Below are 18738 nucleotides of genomic sequence, written 5' to 3' on the forward strand. Positions count from 1 at the left end.
CATTCTTATTTAATAGTTGGGGATGGTGGATTTGCTAATTCCCCAAGTTCAAGGCTTTCTACTAGTGAGCTAAAGGATGAGCCCCAATGTGGCCTTTGGAAGTCTTTGGTTCCAAGTGCAAGTTAAATGATGCGTTTATTGTTGTTTGAATCAAACCTGCTTGTCAGATTCTGTTAAGGCTAATCCTGTGCTCTTGCGTTCCAGGAGGTAAATGCACTTGAATGTGAGATTCAGCTTCTGAAAAACCTTCTACATGAGAGAATTGTTCAGTATTATGGCTGCTTGAGGGACCCTCCCGAAAGGACACTCTCTATATTTATGGAATATATGCCTGGGGTAAGCCAGAGATCTGGATATAGATAGTAATTTAGTGTGGGCTAGTTAGACTTAAGGCCAGGGGCGCCGACTTATAAAAAATATTGGGGGGGCCCATACCGGGGTCCTGCCCCGGGAAGTTTTCTAAATTTTAGATGAAAATTAGTGAGTTTTAAAGTTTTTTTAAAAGTATTTTAGAGTCATATGATCAACATTAGAACCCCGAAAACTCGACTCTCTATAACTCCACACTCCGGGAAACTCGACAAGCCTGAAACACTTTTTGGCTTTGAGAAAAGAAACAAAACATAAACACTCACGGTATTTTTGTAAAAAGCTAATTTAATTTACAGTAACAATTATGCTTATAGACTATTACAGAGCAGTGAATATATAGCTCTGAAAAGACTGAAATGATATTTAAATAAATCCTAAACTATCATTAAAAGAATAAAACATAAAATATTGCTGTCACACAGTAATAGCACTTTGATTAATAAGTGAAATAGCTAATTTAAGCTTACTTTGAATAAGGCTGAGGGTTCATTAAATAAAAATAATATCTCAAAGTTAATGCTTTAATACAGTTAATAAAGTTAATACAGTATGCCTAATACTGTATGTAAATACTGTAATACTGTATGTAAATAACGGGCTTTAATTGGGTCTTACACCCTAAAAATATTTAAGTATTTGAAAATAACTAATACAGTACTATAGTAATATAGAAATACAGTACTAAACTAGTACTAATATTTCGAAACTGAAAATTTAACATTCTGTATGTATTTAATTCTCTATTTTATAAAGATTTTTAATATCTGACAGTGAGTTTGGGGTGACCCAATGCAAAAATCCTGAGGATCCATGTGGATCCATGCTTTGTCACCACGTTTTAAATGGGGAGGGAAGGAAAAACACAGAAGGGACAAGAAGCACAAGAGGGGTGTGCGGAGAAGCCCCCCCCCAAGCCAGCCCTCTCTCTCTCTCTCTCCCACCTGCATGTTTATCGGCTGCCTGCGAGTCCCTAGAGCACGGAGAGGAGGAGGTGGGCTGGAGCCTGCACGCAGTGTGACTAGGAAAGAATTAGAAGGACTCGATCCTTTCCTTAACCCTCTGCTTGCCAGGAGGGCAGGGGATGATTCCCTGCTCTTTGTTGAGTTTGAGCAAACGCAGCAACAGAAGCGGGTGGGCAGTAAGACCCTGAGGCAGAATGCAGGAAAGCAGCAGCTTCCGCCTTCCCTCCGCCCGCCCGCCCGATCTTATTTTTGCCTGATTTTTGCCTATTTTTGCCCCTGTGCTCCGGCGAGTCAGCTCCAGGGGCCACACATTCGCTCAATAACACGCACAGACATTTCCCCTTACTTTTTAGGAGAAAAAATCTGCGTGTTATAGAGCGAAATTTACGGTAATAATTTTCTTAAATTATTGGGGGGGCAGAGCCCCCCCAAACGAATTTTTGAGGGGGCTCGGGCCCCCTCAGGCCCCATGGAGTCGGCGCCTATGGTTAAGGCCAGATAGGGGAAGGGTCCTTAGAGGATTGCTTCTACAAACTTGTGAAACATTTTTAAATGCAACCATTTTTCATGCAAAAGTGATTCTACTCTTAAAACAGGTGCTACAGTATTCTTATTCTTTCTTTGTCTTTAGGGCTCAATTAAAGATCAGTTGAAGGCATATGGCGCACTCACGGAGAATGTGACTCGGAAATATACCCGGCAGATTTTGGAAGGAGTTCATTATTTGCACAGTAACATGATTGTACATAGAGATATTAAAGGTAAGAATGGGAGAATTGTTGAAGGTGTGCACTTACCAAATTGTAGATAAGTAATGTGGTTAGAAAAAATAACTATTAACTAAATGCCAGTGATGAGCCAAATCTTTATGATGAAAACAAGACGATGTTTTATTCAAGGTTCTTCTTGCAATTAAAATATAAATATATCTGTTGGTAGTTTACAACGTTTCAAGTTAAGACATCATTTCAAGTAAGACTGCTAGAAAATTCTAACAGACATTCTCATTCATATTGATTTGTCAAAAAATTCTCAAAACATATCCAAAGCAGTCAGAACATTAAACAACTCTATCATGGTACCAATAGGTGAATCTTTTCCATTTATTCATTGTGAATGCTTTTCCAGTACAGTGATACCTCGGGTTATGAACTTAATTCGTTCCGGAGGACCTTTCTTAACCTGAGGTGCGCTTTTGCTAATGGGGCCTCCTGCTGCTGCCGTGCCACCATTCCTCGATTTCTGTTCTCATCCTGGGGCAAAGTTTGCAACCCGGAGCAACTACTTCCAGGGTTAGCAGAGTTTGTAACCCGAAACATTTGTAACCCAAAGCGTTTGTAACCCGAGGTACCACTGTATTTGGAATTTCAACCACAAAGGTTGGCAATATTTAGCGTTTACACAGTGCTTTTCTCGGTGCCTAAAGAGCTTCACATATACTACTGTGCTAATGTGTAAAATGTTCCTCGTATGCCAGTATTATCCCCATATTGCTGAAAGAATAGCAGCTTGCCTAAGATCACCAACGAGGGAGTACATTGCTTAGTTGCAGTTTGAGTCTGGCTCATAGTCCTGACATGGACACTGCACTAAATTCTCAAAACAGCCATATACAGTTCCAAAGCCCCGGGAAAACAGCATGGCAAATGCCCCAGGCTCACACACCTCTTGACACATCTATCAGTTTTCAAGGAAAACGATAGTAATTTTATTTCTACTTCCTCATCCTGTCTCCTCTACCTTGGCCTACTTATGTGGGTGAAGTGCCAAGACACCCTGGAATTGATCTGTGTGCACAAATGTATTGACTTGTATGCAAGGGCCACTGAATCAAACATTGAATTCTACGTTGAGCAGATGTACATGTAACGTCATGTAAGATTCAGCTAGCCCCATGGGACTACTATAAGTCTTCTGTAGAGTTAGCTTGCTACCAAATATACACCAAACTTTATCTCTCTGTGTTTTGCAGGTGCAAATATTCTCAGAGACTCTGCAGGGAATGTTAAGCTGGGCGATTTTGGTGCCAGCAAGCGGCTTCAAACAATTTGCTTGTCTGGTACAGGTATGAAGTCTGCCACAGGAACGCCATACTGGATGAGTCCAGAAGTCATTAGTGGAGAAGGGTATGGGAGGAAAGCAGATATCTGGTATGTCTATGCTGTTCCAATGAAAATCAGATGTACAGGGGTCTTAACATTAAATGGTATGCTTGACACACGTGTGTGTGTGTGTGTGTGTGTGTGTGTGTGTTTTCATCTACTTAGGACACACTTCACAAATCTGGATTAGAAAGTTATGAAGAAGTGGCATAATGATATGGCATTAGTAAGCAGGGCAATATGACTGGTCACTTGTGTACAGATCTGTGAAAGAATTCAGGTAATACATGTGAGAAAATGATCTCTGGAGGAGGCTGAGATGATCCATTGCCTCTTTGATACAGCTCACAGGCTCCCATTTTTTGAACTGATTCTCTGGTATGGCTTGGGTCTAGACTACTTCATGTTACAGGTGGGGTCTCAGATAATATTCTTCCCTACAAACAAATGTATTCCAGATTTATTTATTTTTTAAAAAACTAGCATATCATGGAGAAAGCTTAGTTTTAACTCTTCACTCTGACATTTTATTATTATCGTTTATTAATATTATTATCATCATCCTGACCTTTGTCCTGCAGGAGCCCAGGCACATATACAACATGATAATAGTTACAATGATTAAAACATTTGAAATTCTCTATAATATAGAAAAACATAAGCAGTAATAAAGAACTGCTGAATCGCCAGACAATGTTCATGTCCTAAAAGCTTGGGCAAGCAAAAGTGTCTTCAGTTTACAGCCAAGTGTCATCAGTGTGATAAACAAATGCATTCTACAGAAAGGGAGTCCCAGGATGCAACTACTGAGAAGGCCTTATCTCAGGTCACCATCCCATGGTCCATACCATTGTTGGCATCACTTGCATTTAGTTTGGATTATGTTTCTGAAAGGAGAATTAACTATGTGCTTCTAATAGATTATTCTAGCTTCAGAGACTGCTGTGTGTGAGTTTTCTTTGTAAGAAGATTTGTAAGTTCTTTTCTTGCAGTGATTGCAGCTATTTCCTTGCTTTTCAAGGTATTTTATGTCACTTTTCAGAAGTATCTCACAAAGTGTTTGCATAAGATTATTACAACAATAAGCATCGAAAACCTTTCCACATAAAAAAATGCAGTTGTTTGTTTTGAAAATGCTGTATGCCCTTTTTCTCGACAAGGGCAATGTGGTTCTCTTCTCAAGTCCCCGTAAGTGACAGTTGGGAGAGTTGTCTGGCTCAGTCTGACAACGGCCAGTTCTAAAATTGAGGGGCAACTTTAAATATTGAATTAATGTAGCTCCATACTTCGTATTCTAATTTTCTTCAGTACAATTTCAGTCTCCCACCATTTTAGAGATTTAATTGTAACACAAAACACTTTTGCTGGCCTATGGTTTTTAGGTAAATGTGCCTACCAAGTGTACAAACCCTTTGTGGTGCTGTTGGGTAATTAAGTTATTGATAGATTGACCATTAGATCTAGCAACAGAATTATTATGTTCTGATTATTGGCATAATACACACTACTCCAACATGTGAAAGAAATGCAGTCTTTTGAACTGAATGTAAGTTGTGCTCTTTAGATATCCCTGTCTGCTTACTCCTGCAGATAGTAGAGATACTTATTAATTTATGTGACTTCAACTTGCTTTTCATTCTTGACTGTTACAGGAGTGTAGGCTGTACCGTGGTAGAAATGCTTACGGAGAAACCACCTTGGGCAGAGTTTGAAGCAATGGCTGCCATCTTTAAAATTGCCACACAGCCAACCAATCCCCAGCTGCCACCTCATGTCTCGGACCACGGTCGGGATTTTCTGAAGCGAATATTTATTGAGGCCAAATTGCGACCATCCGCAGATGAACTGCTAAGACACACGTTTGCACATTATCACTGATGGCCTGCTTCAACCCAGCTGTCACCTACTGCATTTATTTTCTGACTGCACTTTTTTTTACACAAGGTTGAGAAAAGACAAGGGAGAAGTTGTTTCTCTTGATTCTTTATTTCATATAGATTGTTAATAATCTCTGCATATTTACACTGCAGATTTTGTTCCCCATTTAGGACTTAAGATCTTTTTGTTTTGGTAATGTACTGATGTGGTTCGCATAAAGCACTTTAGTACATATTCATTCCTTATTTAAGGGGGGAAAGGCAAGTTATTGGGACTGCCAGGAATTGTGTGTTAAGGTTTTTTTTCCTAGCACTACTGATTAACTCAGGATGCAGGAAAAATATACATGTTGTTAGCAGATATAGAAAAGGAAAATGTGTCCAATTGTTCTTTGTAATATGTAGATAGATGCCCTGGGAGGTTTTGGTTGTGTTTCAGCTTTGACGTGAGGCTCATCCACAGTATTGGAAACAGGTTTAAAAGCTGCAAACTCAAACTGCCGACCAAGGTGTATTCTGGAAAAGAAATCTGACTAGTGCATCGCCTGCAACCAAATGTATATTTATAATTTTAAAAGAATATACAGGAGGGTTCCCTAGCTGAAGTAGTTCAAGAGTCTTTTGAGTCAAGTAGTTCTGATGTGTGAATGTTCTAGACCAGGAATCGTAGATAAACAGATTACTGTAGATCCATAAACCTTTACAGTTGAAGAACAGGCTTCACATACCGTGCCACAAGTGAGTTTACTTAATCTGCTAAGAACCGCAATGAGTTGTGCTGGACGGGGCCTCTGGTGGCCAGGGTGAAGGCTAGTTTCTCTCTCGATAATTTTCTGTTCTGCATCCTTCATGCTGTCCCAACTGGTCTGTCTGTTGCATAAAATACTTAATGAGACCCAGTCTTCCTTCCTTCCTTTATTATCATGCTTACGATGAAATTTTAAAGTACTTGAATAGGTATCAGTGTCAAAATTAAGCCGTTACCATTTATGTTGATGCTAAACAGAAGTCTTTGTCTTAAGTACATTTGATTTAATAATCAAATAGTATTTGCAGAATTTGCATCATGGTGAGCCTGCAGAATTTGGCTTTCCAGGTTTTTTATATGGAGTATAGATGATCCCTCCTCTTTTTAAGCAAAAAGATAAAGCAAGCTGAGTAGAAATAGATATGGAGGTTTCCATGTGCATCGCAACAATATAATTAAGTTCCGGCACGCTGACCCTGATGGAGGCACAAAGAATGAGGTACCATTTTTACTGTCCTTTTTCTAAAGTACATTTTATACCTTATCTGACTGTTAGTAATTAAAATAATTTCAGATTTGACATTATTATCCCAAATGTGTACATTCATATTTGGACACCTGAATATAGTCTTGAAAAGAAACCCCTTTAGAATGCTTTAATACTTTCTGTCCCTTCAAGAAATTGGGAAAAGTTCCTGAAAGGAAATAATTCTAGTTTCCGGTGCCACAGTGTCTGTTTTCCAGAGGTGATGTTTCTTAATGCTGCTATTAAACGTTTCCTAGGGAAATTCAGCGCAGCCTGTATAAAAGCATCCTTGGCAAACCAAACATACTGCAGGTGTGCAGATATTACATGGACAGTGTATAGTCGGTGACACTATGTCATAAGTCTCAACATCAATCAGATCTGGAACAGTGTAATGCTATGCATGTGATACGTTGCATGCATGTATATAACGCTCCCAATACTTTAGCCACAGGTTAGAAATAAGAGTTGCAAGCCCTAACTCCTGTTTACAGCTGTAAGTGGTTAAAGCCAACAAGGGAAATTTGCAGTTGGGAGCAGGGGCACAAGAGGCTTAGAGATAATACCTGATCCTTTAGCTATGGTTAAAGGATGCAGAGCACTATGAGAGCACTCAAAGTTTGGGAATTGAAAGTTGATTGAACAAAATTTACTCTAGGTCACACTAAGAGACTCTTGCAGTTTTCTATGAAATATAGTACCTAATGTAGAAACTATCATACTGAGTAGACTTCTAAGAATAATAATTTCTTTAGTTCTTAAAGAAGCAAATCCTTTTAATTGTGAATAAAAAAGAAATGGACAATTTTTGCTACCAAAAAAGAAAGAAAGAAGTATAATAGTCTGGGTGTGATTCCAGTGATTGACTTTCCTTCTATACCATAGGTATTGATCCCTCTCTGTGGCCCACTGTCTGTTGTCTTCTCCTACAGACGTGTGCTCGTCTTTCTTATACACTCTTTTTCCATTCCTCGTAGGAAGATCCCTAAGGTTCAGATTTCTAAACTCCCATAAAACTGTAACTATGCAAATTGTGTAAAACATGCAAATCCAGTAAACATATACAAATGTGCATTGTTTGGTCCATTAATGGAATGTGGGATGAGGCTAAGATGGAAGTATTGACTCCCCAGTTTCCAAAGTGTACCAAACTATGTTGAGCATATTTGTCAAACTTCCTTGCTCTACTCCGTTGTCACTGTTTAGAATTGTTTAATATCTAGCAGACAATCATTGCAGCCTGTAAGTGACCTCTTATAAAGTGTTGCTGCACCAGTTAAAGACTTGTTGAACTGAAAATCTTCCTCCAGTGCAGTGATTTGAGGAGCATGTTTAATGAACCTTCCCCTCTACAGAAAACAGTAACTAGGGTTGCAATCCTGAGCACACTCACTGGAAAATAAGCACCATTAAACAAGACGATAGTTACTTTTGAGTAAATATGCATAGGACTGGGCCATTGGATTTGCCCCCTCCAATTTTCATCAAAATCTCACCTGATTTTATGCTGAGTGGTCATAGAATTGTAGAGTTGGAAGGGATTCCAAGGATCATCTTCTAGCCCAACCCTCTGCAATGCAGGAATCTCAACTAGATCATACATGACAGGTCGCCATCCAATCTCGGCTTAAAAACCTCCAAGGAAAGAGAGTCCACCGCCTCTTATGGAAGTCTGTTCCACTGTTGAACAGCTCTTACTGTCAGAAAGTTTTCCTGATGTTTAGTCAGAATCTTGTTTCTTGTAACTTGTAGCCTCTGGAGCAGAGAAAACAAGCTTGCTCCATCTTCATGTGACAGCCCTTTAGATAATTGAAAATGGCTATCGTATCTCCTCCTAGTTTTTAACAGCTGACAGAAGTTTCTAGCTTGGATGCCATTCAGTAGTGTACACTGTTTAACATGATTCTTTGAATATCTGTTTTGAGCTGCAGAATATAAATTTGGTGCTAAAGTCACTGGCTGCCTACCCTTGCTGTTTAGCTGTGTCAAGAACAGTGTCTCTTGGTGCTTTTTATTATTGGATTGCTAATCATTTGGGATTTGTCGTATCACCTCTTGCCTTTAGAAGTCTCAGATATGTGTAAGCCATGATTGAGGCGAGGATGGAAGAGTGAACTTTTTTAAAAAAGCACCTAGGAAAGTTACCAAGACTTAATCTTAAAATGTGAGGATGGAAAAATGTGCTAAAATCTAGAATTGAGGCTTGCTTTTAGGAGTCTGGATCTGCCTTAACCTGTTTATCTTTAGCTCAGCCACCTATACCATAGTTGCTGTTTTAGTGTCTGAGGCAGAGGAATAGTAGTGATGGTTTCAGTTTTCTTTTCTTCCCCACTGTTCAGGGTGGGTAGCAGTATAATCTTAGGAGAGGTCCTTGAGGAAGGAAATAAAGTCAGCTTTTTTTGGCTTCTTATTACACACTACTCGCTTGTGGAACCTGAAGGGAGAATGTGAATCTCTGAAACTCTAAATTTTGAGCAGTTAAAAGGGGCCTAAAAATGTTAACATTACTTTATAGTGTACAGGTATGATAGTACTCATTGATTATGTGAAGGGTAACAATGTTATTAGAGTATTAGTTGTGTAGGTACAATATAGAGCAAGTAGGACAATACCTCTTACCGGTCATTTAGGGGGAATATGCAAACGTTTAGAGTCGTTTCAGAGCTTCAGGCATTCAGAGTTCAAATAAAATCCAAACAGAATTTGCTTTGTAGTCAGGCTTTTGGGTTATTTAGCTGGGTGCAGTTCTCTAGGACAAAGCAAGTAGATGCTGCTAGCAGGCTACACAGATATGAGTTCTGCTTTTCTAGAGTTCTTTGCAACCTAAATCTTACTAGATGGCGGGGGGAGCCTTATGGGTTTTGGTTATATTGCTTACTATCAACATATTTTCCCACCCTTTTTTGTTCCTAAACAGAGCAGCTTACAGTAACCCAAAGTCAGTTTTAAAGCCACTTTATGATCTGAAGTAGTATGTTGTTTCATCCTCCCATTTCCTTTGTTCTAAAGAACCAGAGCCTTGACAGAGGGCTAGAGGGTTCAAATTGCATCTCTGTTTATTTTGGTCTCTGAATACCTGTGCTGAAGCATGCAGTTCAAAAGTTTGCGCTATTTTAACAAGGTTACTTCTGTTACCAAAAAGTATGAGAATGGACTTCAAAAAGAATGTATGAATTGCAGCATATGAATTTTAAACTCTTCTTGAATTGTTTTAAAAGGAACTATTTGAAGCTTGGCAGCATTCAGATTCTATATTAACCCACCAGCTTGCGGTGCACAGCTTGTTTCTCTCAGCTGCAGGTCCATTTCCTTATTGTGGCTAGACAAGGGTTTGGGGGAACCTAGCAGAATAAGGTGCCTGCTCTCTGTGCCTCCCCCCCCCCCCCAGTACTGCATTTTGTCTTGACAATGGCAATGTAAAAGCGCTGCAGAGAGATAAGTATCTCTGGAGATTTCAGAAATCTGAACTACTGTCTTTAATACCATTTAGATGACATAAATGCTATCACAAATACATGCTTATATAGGAGTCCCAGTGGTTCTTTAACATTGTTGCTAGTTATTATTAAAAACACTTGTGATTTGCCCCCTAAGCAGCATGGGGAGTGGATCAAAGGTGTCTGATTCTTAATCCTTAGCAATTTTGCACTTAATGTAGTGCAAGTTTTGGATATAAGCCCTTTGCCTCACATGAATTGGTCACTGAGGTCACCAAACCAAAAAATGCAGTGAGGAATTTTAGTGAAAGGCAGCAGCTCTGATGTTAAGGAGCCCAAAAGTTACCATTTTGTTTACAATTAAGACTTTGCCAAATGGGACAGCAGAGTGTTTACATGATTACTTTGTGGGTTGCTGTCTAACTGACAAAACCACTTAGAGCCTTTTAACAACATCTACAAGAAGTGTACACTTTTATTTAGAAAAAAAGCACTGATCTCTCAATAAGTTGCATATATCCTCACCCATGCACTGGGGTGCATAATGAATCCTAGTGACATTGTCAGTTCATTAAATCCCCCCTTTCTAGGTGTGTATTCTAAAATTCTTGTGTGCCTAGAATTCCAAAGATGCAGGGAGGATGAGGCCATGAAGCCAATAACCTTGCATACAACTGCTATCATGTATAGGCTATTTGCGGAGAAATTTTAAATCATGAATATTCTCCATGTTTCTTAAGGACAATTATGAGAAATTGGTCTGGGGACTGTGATCAAATGATCATTCTAGGGTGAAACTAGAAACAACAAAAAGCTGGTAAAAGAACCGTCACAGCAAACTAAAGATTCATCTCTCCAAGCATAAGTTGCAGATCTGGCAGCAACAATTGTCAGCCATGCTAGTTGGATTTTGTCACTGTTTTTAGCAGAATTTAGATGGCACATTTTAGCCAGTCAGAAATGAGCGTAATGCAATAATGCATTAGTGTCATAACTTCTTGTATTTGGTATATCTTGAAAGTTGTCATCTTTTGGAGAAGAATTCAACAAACAAAACATTGAAATGGAATCCAGCCATTGTCTGTAGATTTTTGATACCTAAAATAAGTTTTTGAAAATCAGGAAACAACCCTAACATGATTTGTTGAAGTTAAAAGAAAAATGAAGTTTCACCAAAATCATGTACAGTCTGTTGGAAGCAATTTGAATCTGCAGCATAAGCTTTAAGCTTTAGTCCTTACATTTCTAAAGCATTTTATTTTTTGTAGTTTGTTGCACTCATTTTTCAGATGCACACCCCACTGAGTGAAACGAAACCTATTTAGTTATACAAACAACAAAAATCAAGCAGAGTGCCTTTATCTGTATGCCTTAATTTTGTTTGTTTGTATATTAATTACAATAGTGGACAAGTGATGCAGGACCAGCAAGATCAGTCTTTGAAATGTAGAAAATGGCAAATTCCCAGTTGTTACAAGTTACTTGTTCGTCTGCAGAAATTTCAGATTTAACTACCTAGTTTCCACCACCCCCGCCAGCCAAGTTCTATACAAATACTCAGAATACAGCCAATGTTAAGCTTGTTGAACAAACACTTAACTCTCGCCACTGGAAATCAATAGCACTTAATTTGGTTTGACACTGTCCTTTATTCTTAAGCTAAGTGGAAAGTAGGAAGTTCTACCACCACATTGTTCTTGATTTTTTTAAAAACCCAGGCTTTGACTCTTGCACTCTGTTCCAGAATGCATGGTTAATGCTGCAGCTGCCCTAATGTCCAGTAGTTCAGTGAGCTGCTAACAGCTGCCCTATATAGTCTATGATGGTACTTATTCTGAAGGAAGGTGTTAAATCCCAGTCAGCATGGCCACTGGTTAGGGGATGATAGGACCTCTGGAAGGTCACAGGTTCCCAACCCTTGGCTTAAAGCATGTGACAGTATTGCTTTTGTATAGACAAATCAGATGCCGTTTCAAGGAACACATTTTCTTTCTATTGATATATATATAAATAGAAATATATATAAAAATGAGACAAACCTTGTTCCTGCCATTGTCCAGATTTAATGCTGCATCAATGAGTCAGTTGCACTAGCAATCCCTTCAATCATCTCTGCAGCAGTGTCTGATGACTGCTGCAGGTATTTAAGAGAGCTGGTCAGCATTCACAATATAGTTCCTTTTTTTCCTTTTTTAAAATATGTGATCTTTGGAATATATCACGCCTATGTGGGCTGGGGACAGACTTTATTTGTTTGAATGTAAGTCCTTGTGGTGGTATTGAAGTTAGCAAAGGTACTACCACCAGCATATCAGTACTTAATTGCTGGTTGGTCCCTTTTATGTATTATTGGCATGTGTGCATTTGCAAATCACTGCAAACCAAAGCTTTTCTACCCCTGTACACAGCCCAAAGTGATATTTATCTAGCTTAGAGACTGTTAATTGTTGTCCTATTTTTAAGCTTTGCTGGACGTAACAACTTCCATGTGCAACCCAAGAGGCTGTGTGAGCAGAAATATTTTTAAGGGTGCCAATGAAACTGTGTGATGTAAGAGTTATGCTTAGTAGCCTCTGTGGAATTTCAAGGGCTCACTCCTGGGTTTGCAAGGTACATCAGTCCTTGTGGGGGGGACAGCAAAATGTGCAGGTCCTGATAACTAACTGCAGGGGCTAGTGAGTGCTTTATTGGGCATTGCCTGACTCGTGTTCAGTGTTGATGTAAAGACTCATCCTTGTTGACGTAGCAAGGAGATACTAGTACAGCAGCAAAATTTGAAAAGTGATGCATACCTCAGGGAAAATCTTACATGTTTTAAAAGAAAGGTGGAGGTGTATATAACAACTGATCCAAAATCCAACTTTATGCAGGAGCTAGGAGAAAGATCATTTGATATGGAAAATACTCTATTACACATTTACATAAATTCATCTGAAACTTTCAGAAATGAAAGCCATTGGAAGAAATGTTTCTACTTAAAAAAGAAATGTGTGTTTATGCATAATGTGTTGGAAACTGGAATTGGCTTTTACGTTGCAGTGCCACATATTTCATTTCTTCTCAGCACAAACTTAATAATGCTAAATGTGTTAGATTCTACTTTGTAGATGGTGGAGGCACTCCATCAACCCATCCCTGGCTTAATCTCTTAATGGAAAAACATTCTTATGCTATCCATTGAACTGACCAGAATTGACCTTTAGGTGAAGTATAGAGCAAATACTCATGAAAAGTTGGAGGAATCTGTCACAATAAAAAGTTACGCCTGAAATGGTGCAGCATTCACAAGGCAGTGACCACACTGACCTTCACACTGTGTCCTGAAGATTGATATGGGAACTTCTAGGAAGAAGCTTGATAATATGGACCTGCATCATGTGATAGAATGGTTTGACAAGCCTCAAGCCTGACTAGTCTTTTGTGTGCTGTGCTTTGCAATTGTACAGTTAAATTGTACAATTAAAGCAGAAGAAATGGAATCTAGAATGCGTACAAAAGATGGACAACATCGGTGGGTATGGTGCATCAGTTATGGTAGGCTGTTTCAGTGCGGAAGAGTATCTGTCAGTCGTGATTATTCATGTGGGCATAACCACTCTATTCTGGAGATTACAATTACAGAAAGAAACGGCAACATTGCGACTACCTCAAATACAAACTTTAAATACAGCAACGAGTTCATATGTAAAGACTGCCGTGCAAAAACCCCCTCTGTCCATGGAAGTTTGGTCGCTCACTGCAATGCTAGAAGAATTGATTGAAACTTAAGCAGTAAAATTAGGACACAGTTTGGCTTTGATGGAATGAATCTAGGAATTGTTCTTGTGTCCTCATTCTCAAGGATAAATAAGTTCTCTGCTTCACAAGAGGCCAGCTTGCTAAAGAAAAATAAAAGTGATTGTGAAATTGCAGGCTGAAATTGGAGCTGGACCCAGATTCTTTGTCAAATTGTGCTCTTGAAATGTCAGCGATTCTTTAACATTGCTCTGCTTCGCAGAACATGTGGATGGCAGCTACGGATGCAAAAACCTCCACAGGGAGCAGCACATTTCCCAAGACACTACCTCCAGCCATTTTCATGTCAGATTTGTGAGGTCTACACGCTAGATCTGAAAGTAGGGCTTGGAAACTTGAAAAGTTCATTCTTATGATAAGGCTTTTGATGATATCCTTAAATGTTGCTGGGTGTAAGTACAAGATGGTATCGAGGCTTGCATGCAGTACAGCTTGCCTATGCTATAAATGTGGCTTGGCACACATAGCATCATGCAGTGATTGCCAGGGCAACGGATGTGGGATCCAAAGGTGCCTTGCTTAAGCAAACAAAAAAAACTTCAATCTGCATCAAGCAGGGGAAGATCATATCCTGAACTATTCCCAATAACCCTGCCCCCCGAAACCAGAGTTGGTGTTTGGGGGGCCGCTGAGCACTGCGGCACAGAAAAGGGAGCAGATAATTCTTGCTCTGTGATGGAAAACTGCTTGTAGTTCTCTGGATCAAAGCCATGGTTGGCTGATCTGATGAAACTTGACACCAGATCGTGCAGCATAATAAAGTATCACCAGTTTGTTAATTTTGTAGAGTGAATTTTATGGAGATTTCATAAATACTTCGAATGAAATATGTATTTCATGTCAAAATTTGCCCTTTGTTTAAACTATGATCACCACATATTAGCACTGGAGTTTTGGATAGATGATATATATATACCTTCACCTTTCATTTAAGTACGTACTTCTGTACTCCCCCTCCACCACCCCTGGTCTAAACCACCAAAAGTTGTATTTCTGTGGCTTCAAAGTTTGCAGCTGAAGGGAACGAGGTGAGTCTTTAGGTCAGTATAATAGGCCAAAGTATTTCTTGTGCCATAGCAAACCAGAACATTGCAGAGTTTACGGGAGAAGTAGTCCATTTTATTCCAAATAATTCAGAACAAAACTTCTCCCTTGGCTATCTTGGTTCGGTGTAAGTCAGACATGCATCCAAGTGAGCAGGACTTAAGATTTCTAAACTGCTGGTTACTGAGAAACTTAGCATCAAAAGCATTTTATTTATCTTGCGTATGCCAACTTTTTCTGCATTTCTAAAATAAGAGTACTTGACAAAACTAATGCTAGTGGAAGTAGTTGGAGTCAGTTGAAAGGGGTCTTGTATAGGAAGAAGGGTTATTTTAATATACATATTTTTTAATGGATTTGACCTCCTCTCTCCTTAATAAGAAAGGAATAACTACAAAAGGTTACTGAAATTCTCTCTGGCTATTTGACTGTAATACATTCAAACCCTGTTGGTAAAGGATGTCTCCCTCCTGAGACCCCTTCCTAGGCTGTCAGACACTGAACAAATTCACAGACTAGTTTAATATCAGAGGTTGAACTACTCACAAACTCTGTTTTTAAAAAGGATTGTCCCAGTATTGAATACCACCACACACCCACACACACCATGGGCACATAATCATGGCCTAAAATAAAAGGTTTGTGCTTTCTTTTTGGAACAGGGTATGTAATCTGTCTAAATTTCACGTGGCTTGCTATTTGTTAGTATCACAATCTTAAAGCTTGATAATGTTTGTCCAAAAGTGGAAACTTGATTAATTGCAACCCAAACGTGCTCAGCCTGCCATCTGTACCTTGCACCATTTTCTTAAGAAAATGTCACTGTAAGTTTATGGGGAAGAGATGTTGGTTAAAGCAGACTTTTGCTTTTAAAAAGGCTAATGATGATGATGATAATAATAATGATGATGTATATCTACCCTTTGGATCTAATGTACATTTTTTTATGCAGCTGTCAAATTCTCTATTTAATCCCTTGGTTTCTCTGTAAATGTTTTTACTCTCTGTTTGAATGCTGGGCACAGTTTGTAACGTATATACACAACGGTGTTTTTTTCTATCAATGTTGACTCTTTTGCACATTTTTTGAAATTGTTTAATTTGTACACTGTTTTAATACTCTGACCAACTGTTATGGAGTGTATGCGGATTATGTATGTGTGCAATGTACTACTGTTTTGAATGAGGATTTTTAGATTCCGTATAAATGCGTGTCCACTTCTGGCTTTACCTTGGTTGAGGAACTCAGGACATTAGCTTTGCTTACTAGTTCCCCCACAATAGTCCAAATCCAGCAACTTGGTTGTACCTGCAGAGCTTTGACACAGATACTGAACTCTGTGTGAATAGGGACTTCCCAGTTCACTCCATGCTATTTGGGGCTCCTGCCAGTTGACCAGTCAAATATGGTCAAGTTGACCACCATCTAACATCATGAATTCAATGTAACAGTTAACTTGGTTCTGTTTTGTAGCTAGTGCTTTTCTGAATCCTTGCCCATTATTTGGCTGGAATGCTAGCCAGATTCCAAATGCTTTTTCACTGATGTGCAGAGTGCACACACCCAGCTTCTCAGAAGCATGGCGTGAACAGGAACAGGGAAGCCACTGCTTAATAGAGCTTCAAATATGTGTCAGATCCTCTGTGGAGTTTGGATTGTGGTAAATGTGTCTAAGAACTTTCCAAATATAGGGTACATAAAAATGCCTTCTATGTACTGTCTGTCCTGTTTCCCACAGACCTATTCCAGTTTCATTTCTACATGTTTTTTAAAAAATTGTTTTTTAAAGGTACTGCATTTAGTTAGATGAATATATAAAAGCTTTGAGAGATAATTTACTAGATAGATATATTTTCAGCTGGCTGATGTTCAGAAAATATTTTATTTTTTGTTTTTAACCATTCAAAATGTATTTGTATTTCCAAAATTAGACATGAATTGTATATTAAAACACTCTGGCTGGATAATGGTATGGTTTGTCTTGTAAGGTTTTTTTCTCTCTCTTTTTTAAGAGCTAAAAATGTTTCTGTGATACAGAGAATAATAATACTGTTCTGAAAAGCTGAAGGCAATCTTTCAATTTAGAGCTGCTTGAGAAAATTGAGACACAAAACCAATCTTAGAAAAGTCAGATGTTTTTATTGCCTGTTCTTTTTTGTTACATTGAATGTAATGTTTCCCTCTTGATCTTAAAGCTTTCCTTATTTTCTGGTACTGGGAAAAAATAAAGCATGTTGAAGGTACTAGCAGAATACCAATTTGCCAGCCTAGTTCATGGCTTGAAAGATTATTTGTATGATTCTTAAGACTTGCCAACAAAAAATTCTCATGTTGGGTGAATAGCACACTGGTGGATATAAAAAACCAACAGTTAGGAAAAGCGGTATTCTCTCTTTCTCTCTTTCTTTTTTTAAAGAGCCTACTAATAGCCTGGTATGGTGTGGTATGTTCCATTGTTCATGCACATTTTGACCTTGTCATAGTCTCAAAAGTGTGCTTGTACAAAATGTATAAAAGCATTTTGATTTTTTAAAAACAACAACTATGTATTTACCTGTCATTTTTTTGCTGGTAAATGGCTTTTATTTTATTTGGGTTTTTTATCGATTATAAAAAGAAGCCATGTTTATATTATGTGTTTGACCAAATTACTTCTGTTTTATGAAATTTGTATATTGGTGGTACACATCTTCGTGTAGGATGATTGTGCATGAGGACCTGCAAGAATTAATACAATGAAAGATTGGAGGTTGTTTTTTTTTCTTCCAAGTTAATTCTGGAAAGGTTATGGTGCAAAGGTTTACTGGATGTAACCTTATGAGCTTATGGAATGACTATAGAGAATGGCACTTCTAAGTGTTAATAAAACAAATATTTATTTCCACTTTGTTTTTTGTCTTTTCTAAGTGCATTAATACTTGGCATTTACATAATGCTTCGGAGTGATACCCAACAAGTCATGCTTGGAGTAGACCCAGTGGAATTTAATGGACAATTCAGTTTCAGTTTCAGTTGATTTCAGATTTCAGTTGAGCTATGACATAGCTGGAAATTATCCTTAATGTACTGACAGGGTTTCATGTACAGCACCTCAATAATTATTACAACACTGCAGAGTAGGTTGGTGAAATCCAGTGCATGCTTTACCTAGAAGTAAACCACTCTGTGTCCTCTGGGGCTTACTCCTTAATGTGTTTAGCACTGCAGCTTCATTATTGTATCTACTATGCAGCACTATACAACTTGCAGGTAGTGTTGGGTATTCATATATAATTTATATATTGCTTTTCCCACCCCAGTGTTCATAGTACTAAAACAGCCACCTAACTGATTATTGATTGGTAAAATTGGTATACCTCTCAATATAAAAAGAAATCTATACATTTACATGAAATATAATTAAGGGGGTAGGGGGAAGGTGAATATAAAATCATATAAAAATACAAGACCATCAAATAAATTTTTAGAAGCCAAAACTGAGTACTGTAGAACTATATCATAGTTATAAGTTGAGTAGTACACAAGAAAGAAAAAGCTTAAGAATTAGAAATGAGCAAAAGCTTGGGTAAGCATGTCTTGGTAACAGTTGTTTAAAGCTGGTTACTGTCTCAACCTTTTGAGCCACCCAGGAGAGGGCATTCCAAATGGAGGGTGCCACCACCAATAAATCATCCTTCTTGTCTTAAGTTTACTTACAGAAACATGAAGAATGTAACAATGATACAGAACATCTATTACGTTTTGTGTACTTCTTACAAGGCAAAACATTTTAAACAATCCAAAGCAGACAAATGTTTATACAAATAAAACCAATGTTTTAGACTTATTACCTATAGTCAAATAGCTCAGGCCAATGGCACCACCGTATATTATT

General features: G+C 38.4%; 1 protein-coding gene and 1 long non-coding RNA gene across 2 annotated transcripts in view; both read left to right on the top strand.

Moving 5' to 3' along the window:
• The window catches only part of MAP3K2 (mitogen-activated protein kinase kinase kinase 2), a 28327-nt gene extending 22119 nt beyond the window's left edge, over positions 1–6208 (top strand). Inside the window, exons 14-17 of the mRNA XM_081852920.1 lie at positions 205–336; positions 1966–2095; positions 3307–3484; positions 5089–6208. Coding sequence (XP_081709046.1) covers positions 205–336; positions 1966–2095; positions 3307–3484; positions 5089–5314 — 666 coding nt within the window. The 3' untranslated portion in view covers positions 5315–6208. The remainder of the gene's footprint in view (positions 1–204; positions 337–1965; positions 2096–3306; positions 3485–5088) is intronic.
• A 738-nt stretch (positions 6209–6946) lies between these two features.
• On the top strand, positions 6947–17748 carry LOC309337123. Its single transcript, XR_014154117.1, has 2 exons — positions 6947–14434; positions 14471–17748. It is a non-coding gene; the product is annotated as an uncharacterized lncRNA (long non-coding RNA).
• Positions 17749–18738: the final 990 nt, after the last annotated feature.

This window comes from Podarcis erhardii, assembly GCF_964252035.2.
Source record: "Podarcis erhardii genome assembly, chromosome: 1".
In the NCBI taxonomy this organism is placed as follows: Eukaryota; Metazoa; Chordata; class Lepidosauria; order Squamata; family Lacertidae; genus Podarcis; species Podarcis erhardii.